This window comes from Ursus arctos, unplaced genomic scaffold (assembly GCF_023065955.2).
Source record: "Ursus arctos isolate Adak ecotype North America unplaced genomic scaffold, UrsArc2.0 scaffold_22, whole genome shotgun sequence".
Classification (NCBI taxonomy): Eukaryota; Metazoa; Chordata; class Mammalia; order Carnivora; family Ursidae; genus Ursus; species Ursus arctos.
The window spans coordinates 45,050,567-45,067,345 of NW_026622897.1; the positions used below are offsets into that span (position 1 = coordinate 45,050,567).

At 37.8% G+C, this 16,779-nt stretch overlaps 1 protein-coding gene across 13 annotated transcripts in view; it reads left to right on the top strand.

The window, feature by feature from the left end:
- The window catches only part of DLG2 (discs large MAGUK scaffold protein 2), a 1,327,559-nt gene that overhangs the window by 642,235 nt on the left and 668,545 nt on the right, over nt 1-16,779 (top strand). For all 13 annotated transcript variants that reach the window (XM_057316878.1, XM_048217415.2, XM_044390952.3 and 10 more), the window contains one exon: nt 4,220-4,273. In XM_057316878.1, the coding sequence (XP_057172861.1) occupies nt 4,220-4,273 (54 nt within the window). The remainder of the gene's footprint in view (nt 1-4,219; nt 4,274-16,779) is intronic.

The window sequence follows — 16,779 nt, forward strand, 5'->3', positions numbered from 1 at the left end:
ATTTAAAGGTATTTGGGTTTCCCATGGAACTCAAAGAGAGGAAGGGAGCTGGAATTCAGGAATAACTTGATATAACAACTTAAATTTTTCAGTTTTCTCTCTATTTGCTTCTGGCTTCTCTACAGTTAGCTTTATACTTCCCTCTTGCTATGAACTAGCTTTCTGCACGTAGAAGAGAATGTAATATAAAATGCAAACCATTTATATCTCATAGTTTGGGCCACCTAAGAGAGATTGATTTTCTTAAACCTTTATAGTTTCAAAAATCCTTGACTAGATTTGCATAAAGACAAGTCTTGAAACTTCTGATTAAAAGATTTTTTCATATTTGTTAAAAATCTCTTTCCAGTTAATGAAAATAAGCACACTGATGCTGGCATCTGCTAAGTTACCGTTGGATTTAAGGCTTCATTTAAATAGAATACCCAATATGGAAGGAGATTGTGTGTACAGCAGGGCACTATGCACTGTGGAGATAAAGCTTAGAAGGAACCATCAAATAACTAGGGAATTGCTTTTAAGAAACTGAAACCAAACTTGATCAAACTGGCATGGATTCACATGATTTCAAAAGTGAGAAAAGAAACAGAAGCCAGGATGAGCCAAGGGGAGATCTGAAATTAACAACTGGTGAGGAGAGCACACTCATGGGCCATACTTAGAATTCGACTGCACTTTGTCACCAATTGGGATTTTTATTCTCTGCTGATATGTGCCATTGAGTACCTTAAAGATTCCAAGAAGCTTCTGTGAAAATAGTCTGGGGAGGACTGTGAGGGTCCTGGAGCAGAGCAATGAGAGATCTGATCTTCAGAGAGCTGATGTAGCAGCACAGTGGGATACAAAACAGCCAACCATGATATCTCCTTAGTGGTCATGCCAGAGATTTGCCAATGTCAGATGTATGTGCTGTATCTGTGGATTCACACATTCCATACATTCTGTTTTTTCATGCATTTTTAGTGACTTTAAAAATTATAGGCATTAATGGGGGCTTCTGGATCTTTCTAGCACCAAAAAGGAGCAATGAGCTTTCTATATAGCATAGATTGTACTTCACAACCTCTATATTCTGCAGTTATGAAATAATCATTTCGTAAAAGCTGGACAGTTAAGCAACAGGGATTGGTTAAGGAAAGAAAGTGACAGTGGATATTGGGAAAGCAGTCACAGTCTTGTTGGTAACAAAGGAGATTTTGGATTATCCTAGAAATGCTCTCCAAAACTTACAAAGAAGTATGGCTTTGTAGCTACATTTAGTCAATAATTCATAAGTATTTATTGAGCTCCTTTGGTGTACCGAAGTGCTGTGAAGAATTCTAGGAAGTATACAATCTTTGTCGTTTTTTAAACATAGAGTCTGATTAGAAGAACCGAATTTACATATATGAAATGGAAAATAGCAACACAAACAGATGAAAACTATAAATGGCATCATATAGAAAAGGGGTTTTTGTACAGAATTTATTCTTAGACCACATTAATGTAATCTATAAGAGGAAAAAAAAAAGTAAGATGGGTTGAATCAAATTGATGCATATTTATTGATCAAACTATACTAGATAATAAGGGAAAATATAAGTGTTGCGTGTGATGCTTGGAAAACTTTCAGTCTGGTCAAGGAGACAAGGCACAAATGTTTTGGGTCATCCTGGGAACCAATTAGAAAACACAGAAGAGAGGAAGTCAAAACTAAAACACGGACTAGGATGACAACATCCGTAACCATTCAGGCATCACCAGATAGCTTTCAATGTCTGATATGCAAGACCTTAAGGCATCTCTTGCATCCAGAGTGGTCTTTGGTTTGCCTGCGTCTCATATGCTGCTCTAACTAGAGATTTTCAATCACTGCAGGACTCATGCAATGAGCCACCTAGATACTGAGATCATGGAGTAGCTTAGTGTGGAAAAAAATGGATTTCGAGCTCAGAAAGGCCAGTGTTAAATCTAAGCTCTCATTTTCCTTGAACCTCCATTTTCTCATCCATAATGTGGGGATAGTGATAATGATGCTTCATCAATACGGTTTTGTGGAAGTTAAATGAGGATATATGTGCATGTTCTTATACATGGGCAAGTAATATGTATTTAATAAATGGTATTTCACATGGTCTAATCTTTAGTTTTCTTTAGTGCAATTGAAGCGACTAATATAGCATTGAAAACTCTGGGGTATAAACAGTTCACAAATCATTCAGTAAAATATTCTTTTTTTTTAAGATTTTTTTTATTTATTTATTCGACAGAGATAGAGACAGCCAGCGAGAGAGGGAACACAAGCAGGGGGAGTGGGAGAGGAAGAAGCAGGCTCATAGTGGAAGAGCCTGATGTGGGGCTCAATCCCACAATGCCGGGATCACGCCCTGAGCCGAAGGCAGACGCTTAACCACTGTGCCACCCAGGCACCCCATCAGTAAAATATTCTTAACAGTGGTCCATCTTTAGGGACACTAATAATAATGTTTAACATTGATTCTGAAATTTAAGTTTACAAAACATGTGAAATATATCACCTCATTTATTCTTCAAACAACTCTTTCAGAAGGTGATTATGTCTATTCCCATTCTACAGAGAAGGAAACTAAAGCAAAGGGAGTTAATGTAATTGCCCCCAGATGACACCACCAGGAAGTTGCTTTTTTTAAGTTTACAAAACATGTGAAATATATCACCTCATTTATTCTTCAAACAACTCTTTCAGAAGGTGATTATGTCTATTCCCATTCTACAGAGAAGGAAACTAAGGCAAAGGGAGTTAATGTAATTGCCCCCAGATGACACCACCAGGAAGTTGCTTAGCCCCCAAAAACATATAATCAGGAAGTTGCCAAACCAAACTTGAGCCCAAGTTTTCTGTCTCTAAACCTCATGTTCTTTTCCTTATACCACATGCCTCTTTATAAGTACTGTTGTGTGTGTGTGTGTGTGTGTGTGTGTGTGTGTGTGTGTATTTTGGGGTTTTTGTTTTGCTTTGTTTTGTTTTTGGTGTGATCCAGTGGAAACGTCTTTCTCCAAAACCCCTATTTACCCTAAGGTTAATGAATAGACTGTGAACATCTAGCTGACCCACCATGTAGATATGTAGACCAGGGTCCTGCTCTTAATGCCCAGTGTGTTGTGTTAAAACATGGAATTTGTTTTGTGAAATCTCCTGGATTGCCATTTGTTTTATCATTCGATTAGGATTCCATAGGCACAGATTGACATTAAAAAGCTGTTAACTCTGTTAACTCCAGAGGGCATAGCTAATGAAATGTCCCAAAAGTTGAGCACTTGCCAAAACCACCGTGTCTTATAGGACAGCTCTCAATTAATCATGATGAGAGTATTTCCTTTATCTAAATGAAATCTGCAATTTGGGAAGGAGATTAAAGATCCTGCAGGGGATGAAGGAAAAAATGCTGTGAAAATTCTAGAAACTAGAAAATAAAGATAGGTCTACTCAATATTCATGAGGTCAGATTGGTGGACGCAAATAGAGATTGCAATCTCTTATTTTCTAATGACTTGGTTTGTAGCACTTCTGTATCAGTTTTTCCTACTCAACTTTAAAGGGAATGACTAGAGTTTGTACAAAAATTTTTTTAAAGAAGAAAGTTTAGCATACCCAATATTATTTTATGCCATCTTTGACAAATTTCCTATCTAAGGATTTCTAAGATATGTGATCAGAAATGCATAAATGACAAAAGATGGCATAAAGATGCATAATGGGTAAGCATATATAAGATGTCAATGAGTGACCTTTCTATTTTCAACATATCCTCAAAAGGCAGTTTAAAGAGAAGGATTACAAATACTGTTTGGGGTTTAAGCTTGCTGTCATGAGAGAGAAGTTATTTTTATTTTGTCCAGCCATTTTATAAAGAAATGTTATACATTTTAACTGTCTCCCAATTTATTAGAAATTCTTACCTTATGCACAACTCAAATCCCCATCTCCTACTGTTGGGTAGAATTTAAGAGAAAATGAGTATAAGTTCAACTGCTTGCTTCATTTCATTATGTAGCAAATATAGCAAACAAATATTTGAAGGAGAATGTTGCAGCGAACTCCAAGATATTTCATTTATCCCCCAAAACCCTGACACAGTGCCTGCACAGGTCCTCAAGAAATACTGTTGAACTCTGTTAAATTCTGTTTATCTGTTTAACAGATCTTATCTCAAAATAGACTACTTGTGATTTAATTTTTTTTTCTGTTTCTCTTTTTTAGGCCAGCCCTGCTCCTATAATTGTCAACACAGATACTTTGGACACGATTCCTTATGTAAGTAACATTTTTATTAAGACTTTCTTTACAAATTATATTAGAATATAATCAGCTAAATTTAACATCCAATGCATATACAGTTTTACCCAATCCAGATAATCTTATGAAATGCGTAGAATGAGTTTTGTGAATTTTGTTTTGATATTTGTTAAATCTGAGCTTAGTCATGCAAATAGTTTCCTCTTTCATTCATTGTTTTCTAAAGCACAAAGACACATCATGAGAAAAGAAAAGAAAGTCAATTGTGTTCAAATAATGTTAAATTTCCTAGGTGGTTTCCTGAAAAAATAATGAATTGCTTATAGAAGAGATGGATAAACTTCCTTGGGTTTCTTAGTAAAGGAATACTCAAATCAATTTCTATGGCAGGGCTTAGAATATAAGTAAGTTATCAATAAATATTTGATGCATTTTGCCAGGCTTCTAACAAGAGCTGTAACAAACTTTTGTGAGGGGTAATCTTTCTGTGTATACTGAAACATATGGTTTTAGGAAAGCCTGGAAAATGAGATAGATACTAGGATCAGGCAGATCAGTAAAGCCTGGGATTCTGTACCTGAAATACAGCCACTATAATGGCCAAAATTCTTGACAACAAAGTTTGGCTGGGCAGGGGAGATTGTAGAGTGGCAACAGGACACGTGTGGGTGAGTGGTTGACATTATGGAGGCCCAACAAGGCTTTCTGAGCGGCCCTAGCTAATGGGTAGAGAATAGTGATTGGGGAAGATGCGGCAGACACAGGTGCGTGCAGGGAATTTGAAGCAAGGAGAAGGACTGCAGGGATAATGGATAAGAACAAACAGGTTCTTGGTCTTTGATTACATGAATAAAACTTGTGAAGCACTTGAAAGAGTACCTGGTGCAAAGGAAATGCTTGGTAATTATCGGCTATTCTGAATCTTAGACCCCCAGCTTCAAATGCCTATAAGGACCAAGTAACTCACAGAAATACATGGGGACGGTAGGGAATAGAGAGCACATGGCCTTCCAAAGGGGGCAGCTGCCACTTGGCTACAGTGGGTTGATACTAAGGGGAAATGGGGACCAAGTGCTGCCAGGTTATCTCATTTTTCCAGAGAAGTTGGAAATTTGAATTTTTACATAAAAGTTTGGAATTTTTAAATACAGGCAACTGATTTTCCAAAGTTCATGTGCGGTATGTATGCCAAACAAAATGTGTCCAGTCCAGAGGCTGCCCTTTGGGAGACGTCTGCCTCAAAGGAACTGGAGATCCTGAGCAGGTCCTCCAAGCCAGGACTCAGCCACAGGGGAGCAGAATGCTAGAACTGGAATACAAGGTTGGAACTTGATTACAGGAACAAGTGACTAAAACTGGGACACGGGGTCAGGACAAGAATAACAACAAGCCTGACTTGATGCTGACTCACCTGAACTACTGAGCTAGGGCTTCATCAGTCTTTCTGAACAAGAGTCTTTTGGGGTCAGACAAGAAATGGGGTTAAAAGCTCACTGGTAGGAATCAGTGGCCCCAGCTGTGGAAAGAAAAGGACTCTGCTAGGAGGGAACAAAGCAATACATTAAAGACACATAGCATCCACTATTCGGTCAGTCTTCCTATCTTCCTTTATTTATGAAACATTTATATTGGGATTACTGTACACCTGACACTAAGTACTTAACAAATATTAACTCAATCCTTAAAACAATCCTATGAGATAGGTTCTATTAAGTTCTCTATATTACAGATTAAAAAACTGAGTCATAAAGAGATTAAGTAACTTTTTCAAGGTTGCATTAGAAGCAGAGCCAAGAATGAACGGAGTGAGCATGGTTAAAGAGTGTTGAGATCTTACTTGACTCCTATTATGTAGTTGCTTATGTTTCCTCCTTCTCTTTCTTATTTTCTGCCTCTCAGTGTAGAAACAAAGTATGCTTTCTCCTCTGCTACATGTGGTTTTGGGTGGAGACAACTTGTCACAGAGGCTCCAATACCTTTGGGGCAGGGATCCATGTATATTAAGAAATTCTGTGTTTTTACTCTAGTAAATTTCTTTGCTATACCCATTGGCAAAAGCATCTGAGCAGTGCTTTAAAGTGCTAATGGCACATAAAGACCTGATTTTGTAAGTAGGACCGTGTTCTTTTGGTAGATCTCATGCCTTGACTGCCAGATGCCCTCATATACAAATAATTTATCAATAGAATCTAAGGATTTTGTGAAGACATGCTTGATTGATAACCCAACTAATTAGCTAGTAAAATTAGCCACCTATAACAAATTAATCAAATTGCTTTCTATTTCCTAAATATCAATTTTGTATGTGACTTTGAGTTCTTCTAGGGCCTTTTTTTTTTTAAATCTTCAATATTTTTGTACTTAATGCAAAACCTTTTCGAGCTTCCTTAAGAGTAGGATCTTTAGAGAAGTTTGCTGAGTAGCTTGGTATGGTGAAAATGTCCCAGAGTATCTCATGGCAATGTGTTCTTTAGCAACTCATTTAGTTTTTCTGGATCCAAATTAATCTTTAAGGAATTAACCTTTAAGACAGTGGTTGTGGGGATGAAATGAAATTATGTATGTGAAATCATGCTTTGTTAACTTCTTCATAGGTGTTTATTTATAATTTTATTTAAGTAATAAAAACTTAATAAGTAACCCATGCTAGACCCTGAGAGAATGGTAAATATGACCATCTTCCCCCATATGTGAGTACATCATTTATTGAAAATGGCAGATTTAGCACGTAGCCATTAATGTAGATATACTTTGGGTCTTGGCATGGGTCCAACTCTCCTCTTTGTTCCTGACTCACTGGGTAACCTTGAACAAATCACTGTTCCGTTTGCAGGCTATTTTCTCATTCCCCAGTGTTCTATACTTTGTTTTCCTCTTTTTCTTTCTCATGTTCTAGTTGTTCGCATAATTTCAGGTCTATCTAATGAAAAAACGATCTCAGAGCTCCACAGAGCATTTCAGTCATGTTGCATAAGAACATTTCTTTTTTTAAAAGTATTACCTAAATGACAAATTTTAACATATATTTTCATCTTTTTCACAAATAATTTCAATGCAAGTAAATGTATTAATTTTGCCAATTAGCCAGTTAGATTTTAGAAGTATATTGTCCTCGTGGAAACAATTCCTTGGCATGCATGCAAACAGCAATTGAATAACTAGTGGAAGTCTGTGGTCAAAGGAAATTTTTAAGTGTTTAATAAAGGCACAAAAAATATTTAAAGAGATTTCTGCCCTTTTATTAGGATAGTAAGTTAAGGGTTATTAGAACTCTTAAAGTCTGCCATTAACAAAGGGGGGGGGTCACTGAGGTTCTTACGAAAAAATGCTTCAAATAAACTCATTCTTGCATGATGTCATGATATCATATGGTTGAATAGGACCTTACATATGGTACAGTGCCACCTTTCTTGCAAAGCAGGAAACCCCTACATGAAGATTAAAGTCACTCAAGAAAAAGCAAAGAAAGAAAAAGCAAATTGCAATTTCAACACTCTGTAGTTTACATTTTTCACTCAGTCTTTTTATTATTCCCTCTTATATGTTAAATATTATCTTATGACAGCTGCTGAAAATACTTGTTCTTGGTGAGTTCTGAGTGAGTGGAGCCTGCATATAAACTGCACATCCACATCCCTGAAGGCTGACTTAGTGAGAAGGTAGCATGTTACCCTCTCGGTACTCTGCAGCCAATGGACATGGAAGCCTCCTCTCCTGACATAGACCTGTCAGAGTCCTATATTGAACACTATCCAAATAAACCCTATTCTTTCTGCTTTAGAAAAATAAAATTAATCAGAGAGATTGTAGGATCCTTTTCTCCCCATCCTTCTCCAGACTTCATTTCATAGTGGTTATATTTTGACTTGTTTTCTGGAAATATGCTGTGGGAAGTGGTATACTCAAGAATCATGAGTTTTAAATCTTGTTAAGTAACTTGGGATCCAATGAATGCAAACCTCTCATTTTATAGATACAGATATTCTAGCCCAACTAGTAAATGGTAGAGTTGGTCTATCATTTACTTTTACTCCACATAACAGTTTTTGGTGTGCAACCAATAACCACATAATCAGTGGCATATAACAATAAGCATTTATTTCTCCCGTAAGTAAGTGTTTGCTGGTTGGCTAGGCCAGCTGCTTTAAGCTGTAGATTACTGGGTTGGCTAGGGCGTCTCTGCTTCACATGTTTCATTCAGGGGCCCAGAGGGGGGACAGTACTACCCAGAGGATGTTATTATTTTCATTGTGATGGCCAAAGCACAAGAGGACAAGCCCAGGACACAAGCACAGTTAAAAGCTTTGTTCACATCAGATCTACTAACACCCCACTGGCTAAAGTAAGTCATATTGCCAAGCTTAAAGTAGAAGATGGAGTGAATATTTGCTAAACAAAAAACTAATTTACCATACCAAAGTTTAAATAAAAGGACTAAGAATTTATATATGTCCTTTGTAAGAAAAATAGGTACAAAAGAAGGAATCTAACACTTTAAAAATCTTAGTAGGTCAATGATAATAAATAAAGTGTCAAAGGGACCGGGTTCAACTGATATGAGGAGTATCTATTTTATTAAGGATGTTTAAGGGAAACTGTTGAGAAATAAAAGAAACCTCTAGCAAGTATTGACAGTACAATGACCTTACTTTTCTTTGAGACACTTTGTTGTCTGAAACTTTGCTTCCAGAGGTAGAAATAATAATGGAGACAAGGGAATTTGTTCCAGAAATTCCAGGGCTGAGGCTCAGAAAACCTCCCAAGAAAGTGAGGGAATAAGAGAAGTAGAGGAGAGAAGAAAGAGGAGTTAGGTTACCAAAAAAACCCCCAAAAACAGACAAACAAAAAACCCAAAACAAAACAAAAAACACGAGAAGGTCCTTAATATTATCACCCACTGTCTTTGTCTTCCAAGAAGATCATTTATGTAAAAGTTATTTGAAAACAATCATAATATCCTTAAAGTATTATCAGGGAGATTTTTAAAAATATTTATTTATGTATTTATTTGACAGAGAGCACAAGCAGGGAGAGCAGCAGGCAGAAGCAGAGGGAGAAGCAGGCTCCCTGCTGAGGAAGGAGCCAATTATCATATGATTTCTCTCATCTATGGAACATAAGAACTAGGAAGATCAGTAGGGGAAGAAAGGGATAAAGAAATGGGGGGGGTAATCAGAAGGGGGAATGAAACATGAGAGACTATGGACTATGAGAAACAAACTGAGGGCCTCAGAGGGGAGAGGAGTGGGGAATGGGATAGACCGGTGATGGGTAGTAAGGAGGGCACGTATTGCATGGTGCACTGGGTGTTATATGCAACTAATGAATCATCGAACTTTACATCGGAAACCGGGAATGTACTGTATGGTGACTAACATAATATAATAAAAAAAATTAAAAAAAGAAAAAAAGGAAGGAGCCCGATATGGGACTCAATCCCAGGGTCCTGCGATCATTACCTGAGCTGAGAGCAGACGCTCAACCAACTGAGCCACCCAGGTGCCCCTATCAGGGAGATTTTTGTAGAGAACTCTAAATGTGAAAGATCATTGGATGGAGACAAGGCTACGCTTCTGGGACAGAGGACCAGAAAGTGGTCTCAAGGGAACAAAATGGCCAAAGAGAGGCTGACAGTGTAGTGAGGGGTGTTGAGAAGAGTGGGGGATGAGAGAAAATAATGGATGATGTGGGTTCAGGGACATAGAGAAACAATCAAATTAGCAATGAGGTTCATTCCAGAGCCAAAGAATGGGCTTGAAACTAAGAGGTGTTGTTAAGCAAGATTTAAATGGCATTTCTGATTGATTCCAGCAGCAGGAAGCTAAGGATAAGAGCTCTCTGAGGAGGAAGTTGCTGTATTGCAGAAGTGAGATGACCAAGCACTTGGTCACAGAGCAGGGCAGTTATACATTAATTCCTCTGAGTCACTTTGTACAATAACAGACCCTTGTGATTCAGGCTACTATTCACTCTTAATTGGATAGTTTTCCAGAATTACCCATGAAGAGAGAGGAAGCAGAATTATGTTTGTTTCTTTGAACCATCCTGGTAGTGATTAATAATGTTAAGATATTTTAGAAGACTTTGCTGATTTTAGTACATTTATCTTTTAGCAAACAAGTTTATTTCTTTATTATTTTTCCCCATGCACACTGTTGAAACTATATTGTTGATATTTTTATCCGATGGGAATATAGTATTATCCAAAACTAAAAAATCCTTATCTATCAGAAAATAGCTTAATTTTGGCTTAAACTGTACCCATGAGGCAGTAAGACTTTAGCAATGGAGGCAAAACTATCAATATTTATTCTAGAGTCAACCCTAGCCAGTCTAAACCCATTCCTTAGCTGCCACAATCAGCAGATTCCCTACACTTCCACTTGTTGCTTTGCTCTATAAAGGTAGAGATGGCACATAATAGTGCTTTTCAAATATTAACGTGCAAAGAATGACCTGGAGATCTTCACATGCAGATTCTGATTCAGCAGGTCTGTGATGGGGCCTGAGAGTTCACATTTCTCGTAAGCCTCCAGGTGAGGCTGATGTTCAATTGTACACCACACTCTGAATAACAAGGTTGTATAATGAGAAAGACTAGAATTTGAATTCAGGAGCGACTGGGTTCTGAGTCCACCTCTGACAGTTAGTACTTGGGTGAGTTTTGATTAAGTCAAATTATCTACCTAAACCTGTTTTATTATTTGTAAATGGAAATAATAATATTTGCCCCACAGGGGTTGTTATAGAATACAGGATGTGCTTAATAAATGTTTCTAGTATATAGGAAGTGCTTAATCCATGTTCATCACAAGATTGAGGGGGATGGTGTGCCTTTGATAAAATGGAGCATTCCTGTGATTTGATCTAGAACTATTGAGGCAAGAATGCAGATGCCATAGCTGGTTCAGAGGTAGATCCAATAGCAGTTACGCTGGTCCACTGGCCTACCTACATCTAAATCTTTGCTCCTTGAAATGGACTTTTTAACTAGCAACATTGTTATTAACTGGGACCCTGTGGACATAGAATCTAAAGTGCCTTTTGAGACCTACTAAATCACAATCTGTATGTTTAACAAGAACCCCAGTGATTTGTATGCATATTATAGTTTGAGAAACATTGATCAATATGACAGAAATTTCTTTTTTGGCTTGGATCCTCTGTCTTTGTTCTTTCACTACACCTTTTGGCCTGCCCTTGGGGCACCTACCCCTTTCTCTCATCACCTTAAACATATGCATATCTGTATGAAAAAGGATCAATCCAAGACAGTTCAACAAATTGACACACTTAATTACCAACTACTATGTTGTGCTTGCTTGTAAACCTGTGTTCTCTGAGACAGTAGCTACAAGTCTCATATAATTGTTTAAATTTAATTAAAATAATATAAAATCAAAAATTCAGTTTCTCAATTGTACTAGCTACATTTTAAGTGTTCAGTAGCCAATGTGGCTAGTGGGTAATGTATTCAAGAGTGCAGGTATAGAATCCATCATTCCAGAGAGTTCCATAGGACAAAACTGTTCTATATAATAAGTAATAAAAAAATAAATAAATAAATAAATAAATAAATAAATAGGGAAGGAGCTAATGTTTATCAAGGAACCACTATTTTCTGTGTGCTTTATGTGTATTACCTAATTAATCATCAAAATTATCCTCTCAGCTTCTGTGAGTTGGTTTCATTTCCTCCTTTTTAGAGTTAAGTGTTTTCAAATTCTCTAGGCAGTTATAACTCTCCTAGGGAGTTGTGGGGGTATGTTCATGAGAAAGACATGGTCCCTGTCCTCATGGCTCTCAAAAGCTTATTAACTTTCAAGACTCTCATGCATGACACACATGGAGACGAATGCCAGCAATTGCTGAAAGCCTTCTTAACAGTTCAGCGATTCTCTCATCATTTTCTTTTTGTGAAATTATAAAACTCCTATTCAGACTTATATGAATCTTTTAAAATCCACAAAATAAATAGAAAACCTGACCTATTTACCCATTCACCAACCTACTCTCATCTTTCTTCCCTGGGGTTCCTTTAGAGAAGGCAGTTTGCTGGCGAGTCTACTGGTAACCCTCATCCACTGGGAAACCTCTACACAGGCTGGGTGAGGGAGGTGGCAATGAGAAAATATCACAGTTGTCCAGGTGGAATATGTGACTGATGGGTGAGAGTCACCACACAGGCCCTTCCTTCTGGTAATGGCTCCTCTGAAGGCACGTGCCCCATATGCCCTGGGCAAAAGAGCCACTTTTGTTGCTCAACCTGACAGAACAGGTTTAAGAACAAGGGGAAATAATTCTGAGAAATATTTATATAATTTCTCTCTATAGAACTGCTACTCAAATGTGGTCTGTGAACTGGTAGCATCGAATCTTTCCAGGTTATTAGAATTGCAGGATTTCCCGCTCTACCCCAGATCAATAGAATCAGAATCTCGGGGTATGGCCAAAAAATCTATGTTTTACAAGCATCCTAGCTGAATCTGCACCCAGGAAGCTTTTGGATACTGGACTGAAGTGGCAGTGAAGGGTGTATTAGGAAATACTATATAGAGGAAAGACAAAATAAAACTATAGGGACTCACAAAAGTACAATGGTAACACAGTTAGTATTAACCTGAGCCAGCATTTCATCTTGGTGGTGGTGGTGGTGTTAAATCACTTAGGATGCTTTTTAAAAACATTGACTTGCATAGTCTAATGGAGTCTAGTGGACAATACTTAGTTCTGGTACATGCTATTAAAATACCCCTTGCCATTCTCTGCCTGACTCACTCCTATGCATCCTAAGGGATTCAGCGTAAATAATGCTTCTTCTGGGAAGCTGAGGTTAGGTGTGGTGCTCCTGGTGTGTGTTTCCACTTCAGACTCTTCCCTTTCAAAGAAGTTGTCACAGTGCATTGTAACTGTTTAATGTCCGATATTTCTTCCTAGGATGTAAACTCCATAAGCACAAGAAATATTGTTTCATTTTTATTACTTTCTTACCTTTATAACCTGGCACATATTATGCTAAGTTGGTTGGATGGCTGAATGAATAAATGAATGAAGACGTGAAGAAACTGCTTTAAGACAATATGGTATAAAGAACCATCCCACTTAAGGAAGTCAAAGCTGGCTCTTAAAGATTAAGTAAGACGTTTTTAGGATAGATAGGGAAAAGGCATTCCAAGAAGAAGGAACTATATGTGCAAAGGTCAGAGGCCTGGAAACTCATTTATAGTGAGTTCTGTGAGGCTGAAGCACAGAGCAGTCACAGAGCATGAGGTTGGGAAGGTAGGGCTCGGTCTGATTGTGAAGGCTTTGTTTGCTTGTTATGGGGTTTGGACTTTATCCCGTAGACATTGCCAGTAGTTATCATCTTCTCATATATTTAGGAATTTATAAACTTTTTTTACCATTATACCTCTAGGACCTTGTTTGTGCCTGCCTCTGTAGTAAATACCCTGAAATATATGTTGAATAAATAAAGGCAAGAAACAATAGTGATCACTTAATGCCACAAACCACAAGCTTTTCTTGAGTCTTTCCTATACTTCATTATCTCTTGCCTTTGTTCATTCTGTTAATCAGCCCAGAATATCTTTTCCTCCACACGTATTATTTAAGATCTCATTAAACTACTACCTCTAGCAGGAAGCCCTCGTTAATTCCTCAGGGCAAAATTAATGTCTCTTTCCTCCTTGATTCCATAGTATTTAACTCACAGGGGATTGCCTGCTTTAGTGAAAAGAGGATGGACTTTGGGTTTGTTGTTGTTTTGTCTTGTTTTTAAAAATTGTATTTATTTATTTATTTATTTATTTATTTATTTATTTGAGAGAGAGAGAGAGCACAATTGGGGGGAGGAGGGGAGAGGGAGAAGCAGACTCTCCATTTAGCAGGAAGCCCCATCCAGGGCTCGATCCCAGGACCCTGGGATGATGACCTGAGTGAAAGGCAAATGTTTAACCAGTTGAGCCACCTAACCACCCCCTGACTCTGGGTTTTGTTTTTGTTTTTTTATTCTACCATATTGGCTATAGAGATTGGTTTTATTGTCTGGAAGGCATAAATTTATACCCTTCTTGGTCAACCTACTAGTCCTGTGACACTGAGAAAATTACCTAAAGCTTCTATGGTTCAGTTTCCTCACATATAAAATGCCATAACATCACCTACCTCATGGGTTCATGCATTACATGAATTATTGAATATAAAGCACTTAATATAGAACCTAGCACATAGCAACCAATTACCTCTGATCTGCGATTTTTTGTAGAAGAAATCACATTTTGAGGGAAAAAAAAAATTCTTAATGATTTTGTTTTCAAAAGACCCAAGTGATTCAGTCTCCCTTGTCTATAACAACAGAGTGTAAGACAAAGAGGCATTGTCCCACATCAATTCATACTGGGAGCTCTCTACCCTGTGGCTTTCAATGGTTGGCTTCCCCTGGTATCTTCTCTTTTGTAAGTGTATAATATCTCAGCCCTAAAATATTTTCCTTCAATTGTCACTTATAAGTTCCAGGTTTGTTTGAATATTTGAATAGCAAAATGAGCCTTTACGAGCTTTTCCTTTAGTGAAAAAGCATAGTTACTGTTTCACAAACAGCTTTAATAGCAATATATTTTGATTATCCTGATTTCCACCAGGTGCTCCAAATGATCTTTTGCCCAGAGGTGTATTATTTTGAAAATTCAGGAGTATAAAACTCAGAGAATAGCTAGCTAATGAGATGTCATAGGAAGGAAAAATAGTCATGAAATAACAAAGCCAGATAGGTCGAACAGCATGCTAAGAGCAAACAATAGACATTCATAATCAGTATCTCTTTAAAGACAATCTCGGGAAATTTTTATTTATTTTTTAACACGTTGCTAATAGTTTTCCAGATACCCTAAAGCAGTAATTCTCAACCTTAGCTGTACATTTCTTTCTTGGTGTGCTTTAAAAACACTGATGTCTGGATTCCAGGAACACAGATCCCTTCCTTATAGGCCTGACAATAGCCTGGGCATACATATTGGGGTGTTTAAAACCTCCCCAGGTAATTCTTTTGTGCAGCCATGTTTGATAACCACTGCCTTAGAGCTATAAAATGGAGAGAGTTTGATCTTTTTGAACTGAAATTATAAAAGTAGACACCAGCACTTGCATGCTTATTATTTTGAGGGGGGAAAAGAACAGTAACCATAGTATGGACTCTGTCATAAATCATCAAAAATATTAAAGTATGTAATCTTTCTAATGCATTGTGAGTCTGAAAAGACCTTCCCATGCAAGTGTTTGGATTAGTGGACTCATTATAGGTTACAAACTAAGCTTGCCCCCTGTTAACTTGGAAACAGACACAGCCACTGCTTAACAAAGCTGTCTACGCAAGGAGAATGCCCCTAGGTTCAGACATGATCAAATTAACGAAACACCCCTCCAAGGGTAGTTCTGCTGACACATGTCACCATTTATGAGCTGTAATTGGGTTAATGAAAAAAAGAGCTACGGTCTGTGCTTTATCAGTTTGCCTATGGGCCCCCAACAAAACTGGGAAAAGAAATTTGCAGGCCAGACTACTGCTGAAAGCTGGTCTGGGCTTGACCTTTAGGTAGGTCATTGTAGTAACCTAAGGCTCAATGTAATTAGAAACAATCACATACCTAGCTCCGTTCGAGTCCTTCAGAAAGTTTCCCTGACAACCCATCTTGCTGAGCTTTCCCCTTTCCTGAATGCCTATTTGCTCCTTTTTTAAGTACACAGTCAAAAGTATATTTAATGCCGGGGCGCCTGGGTGGCACAGCGGTTAAGCGTCTGCCTTCGGCTCAGGGCGTGATCCTGGCGTTATGGGATCAAGCCCCACATCAGGCTCCTCTGCTGTGAGCCTGCTTCTTCCTCTCCCACTCCCCCTGCTTGTGTTCCCTCTCTCGCTGGCTGTCTCTCTCTCTGTCAAATAAATAAATAAAATCTTTAAAAAAAAAAAGTATATTTAATGCCAGTTTATTTTATGGCAATTTGGTTTAATAAATGTCTGCTTTCATGACGAGATGATTGGCTTCTTTGAAGTGAAGCATTATGTTGACATGGCCAAGAGCATAGGCTTGGTGTCCAATAAAAGTGGCTCTTGAATTAATATCTGCACTACCACTTCACTAGCTGTGTGAACTTGATGTTACTTAAACTCCAGAGCTTTAATTTCTTATTTGGTAAAATGGGGAAAACCAGAAATATCTCAGACTACTGATAAGAGAGTGATCTGAGTAATTTCATACATGGTTTAGTAAATGGTAAGAGTAATAGTAGTTAACAATCGTTGCATTATATGGTAGGCACTAGTAACAATTCTTTACATATGTTAATTTATGCAGTCCTCACAATAACCCTGAGTAATATATTATCTCCACTTCACAGGTGAGGAATCTTAGGCAAAAAAGAAATCTTTAACTTGTCCAAGGTTACACAGCATGTGGTGAGGGACATTTAGTAAGAACAGCGTTATGCTACCCTGCCTCTCAGTAGTTGTAATAAAATTTAATTTGCTGAGC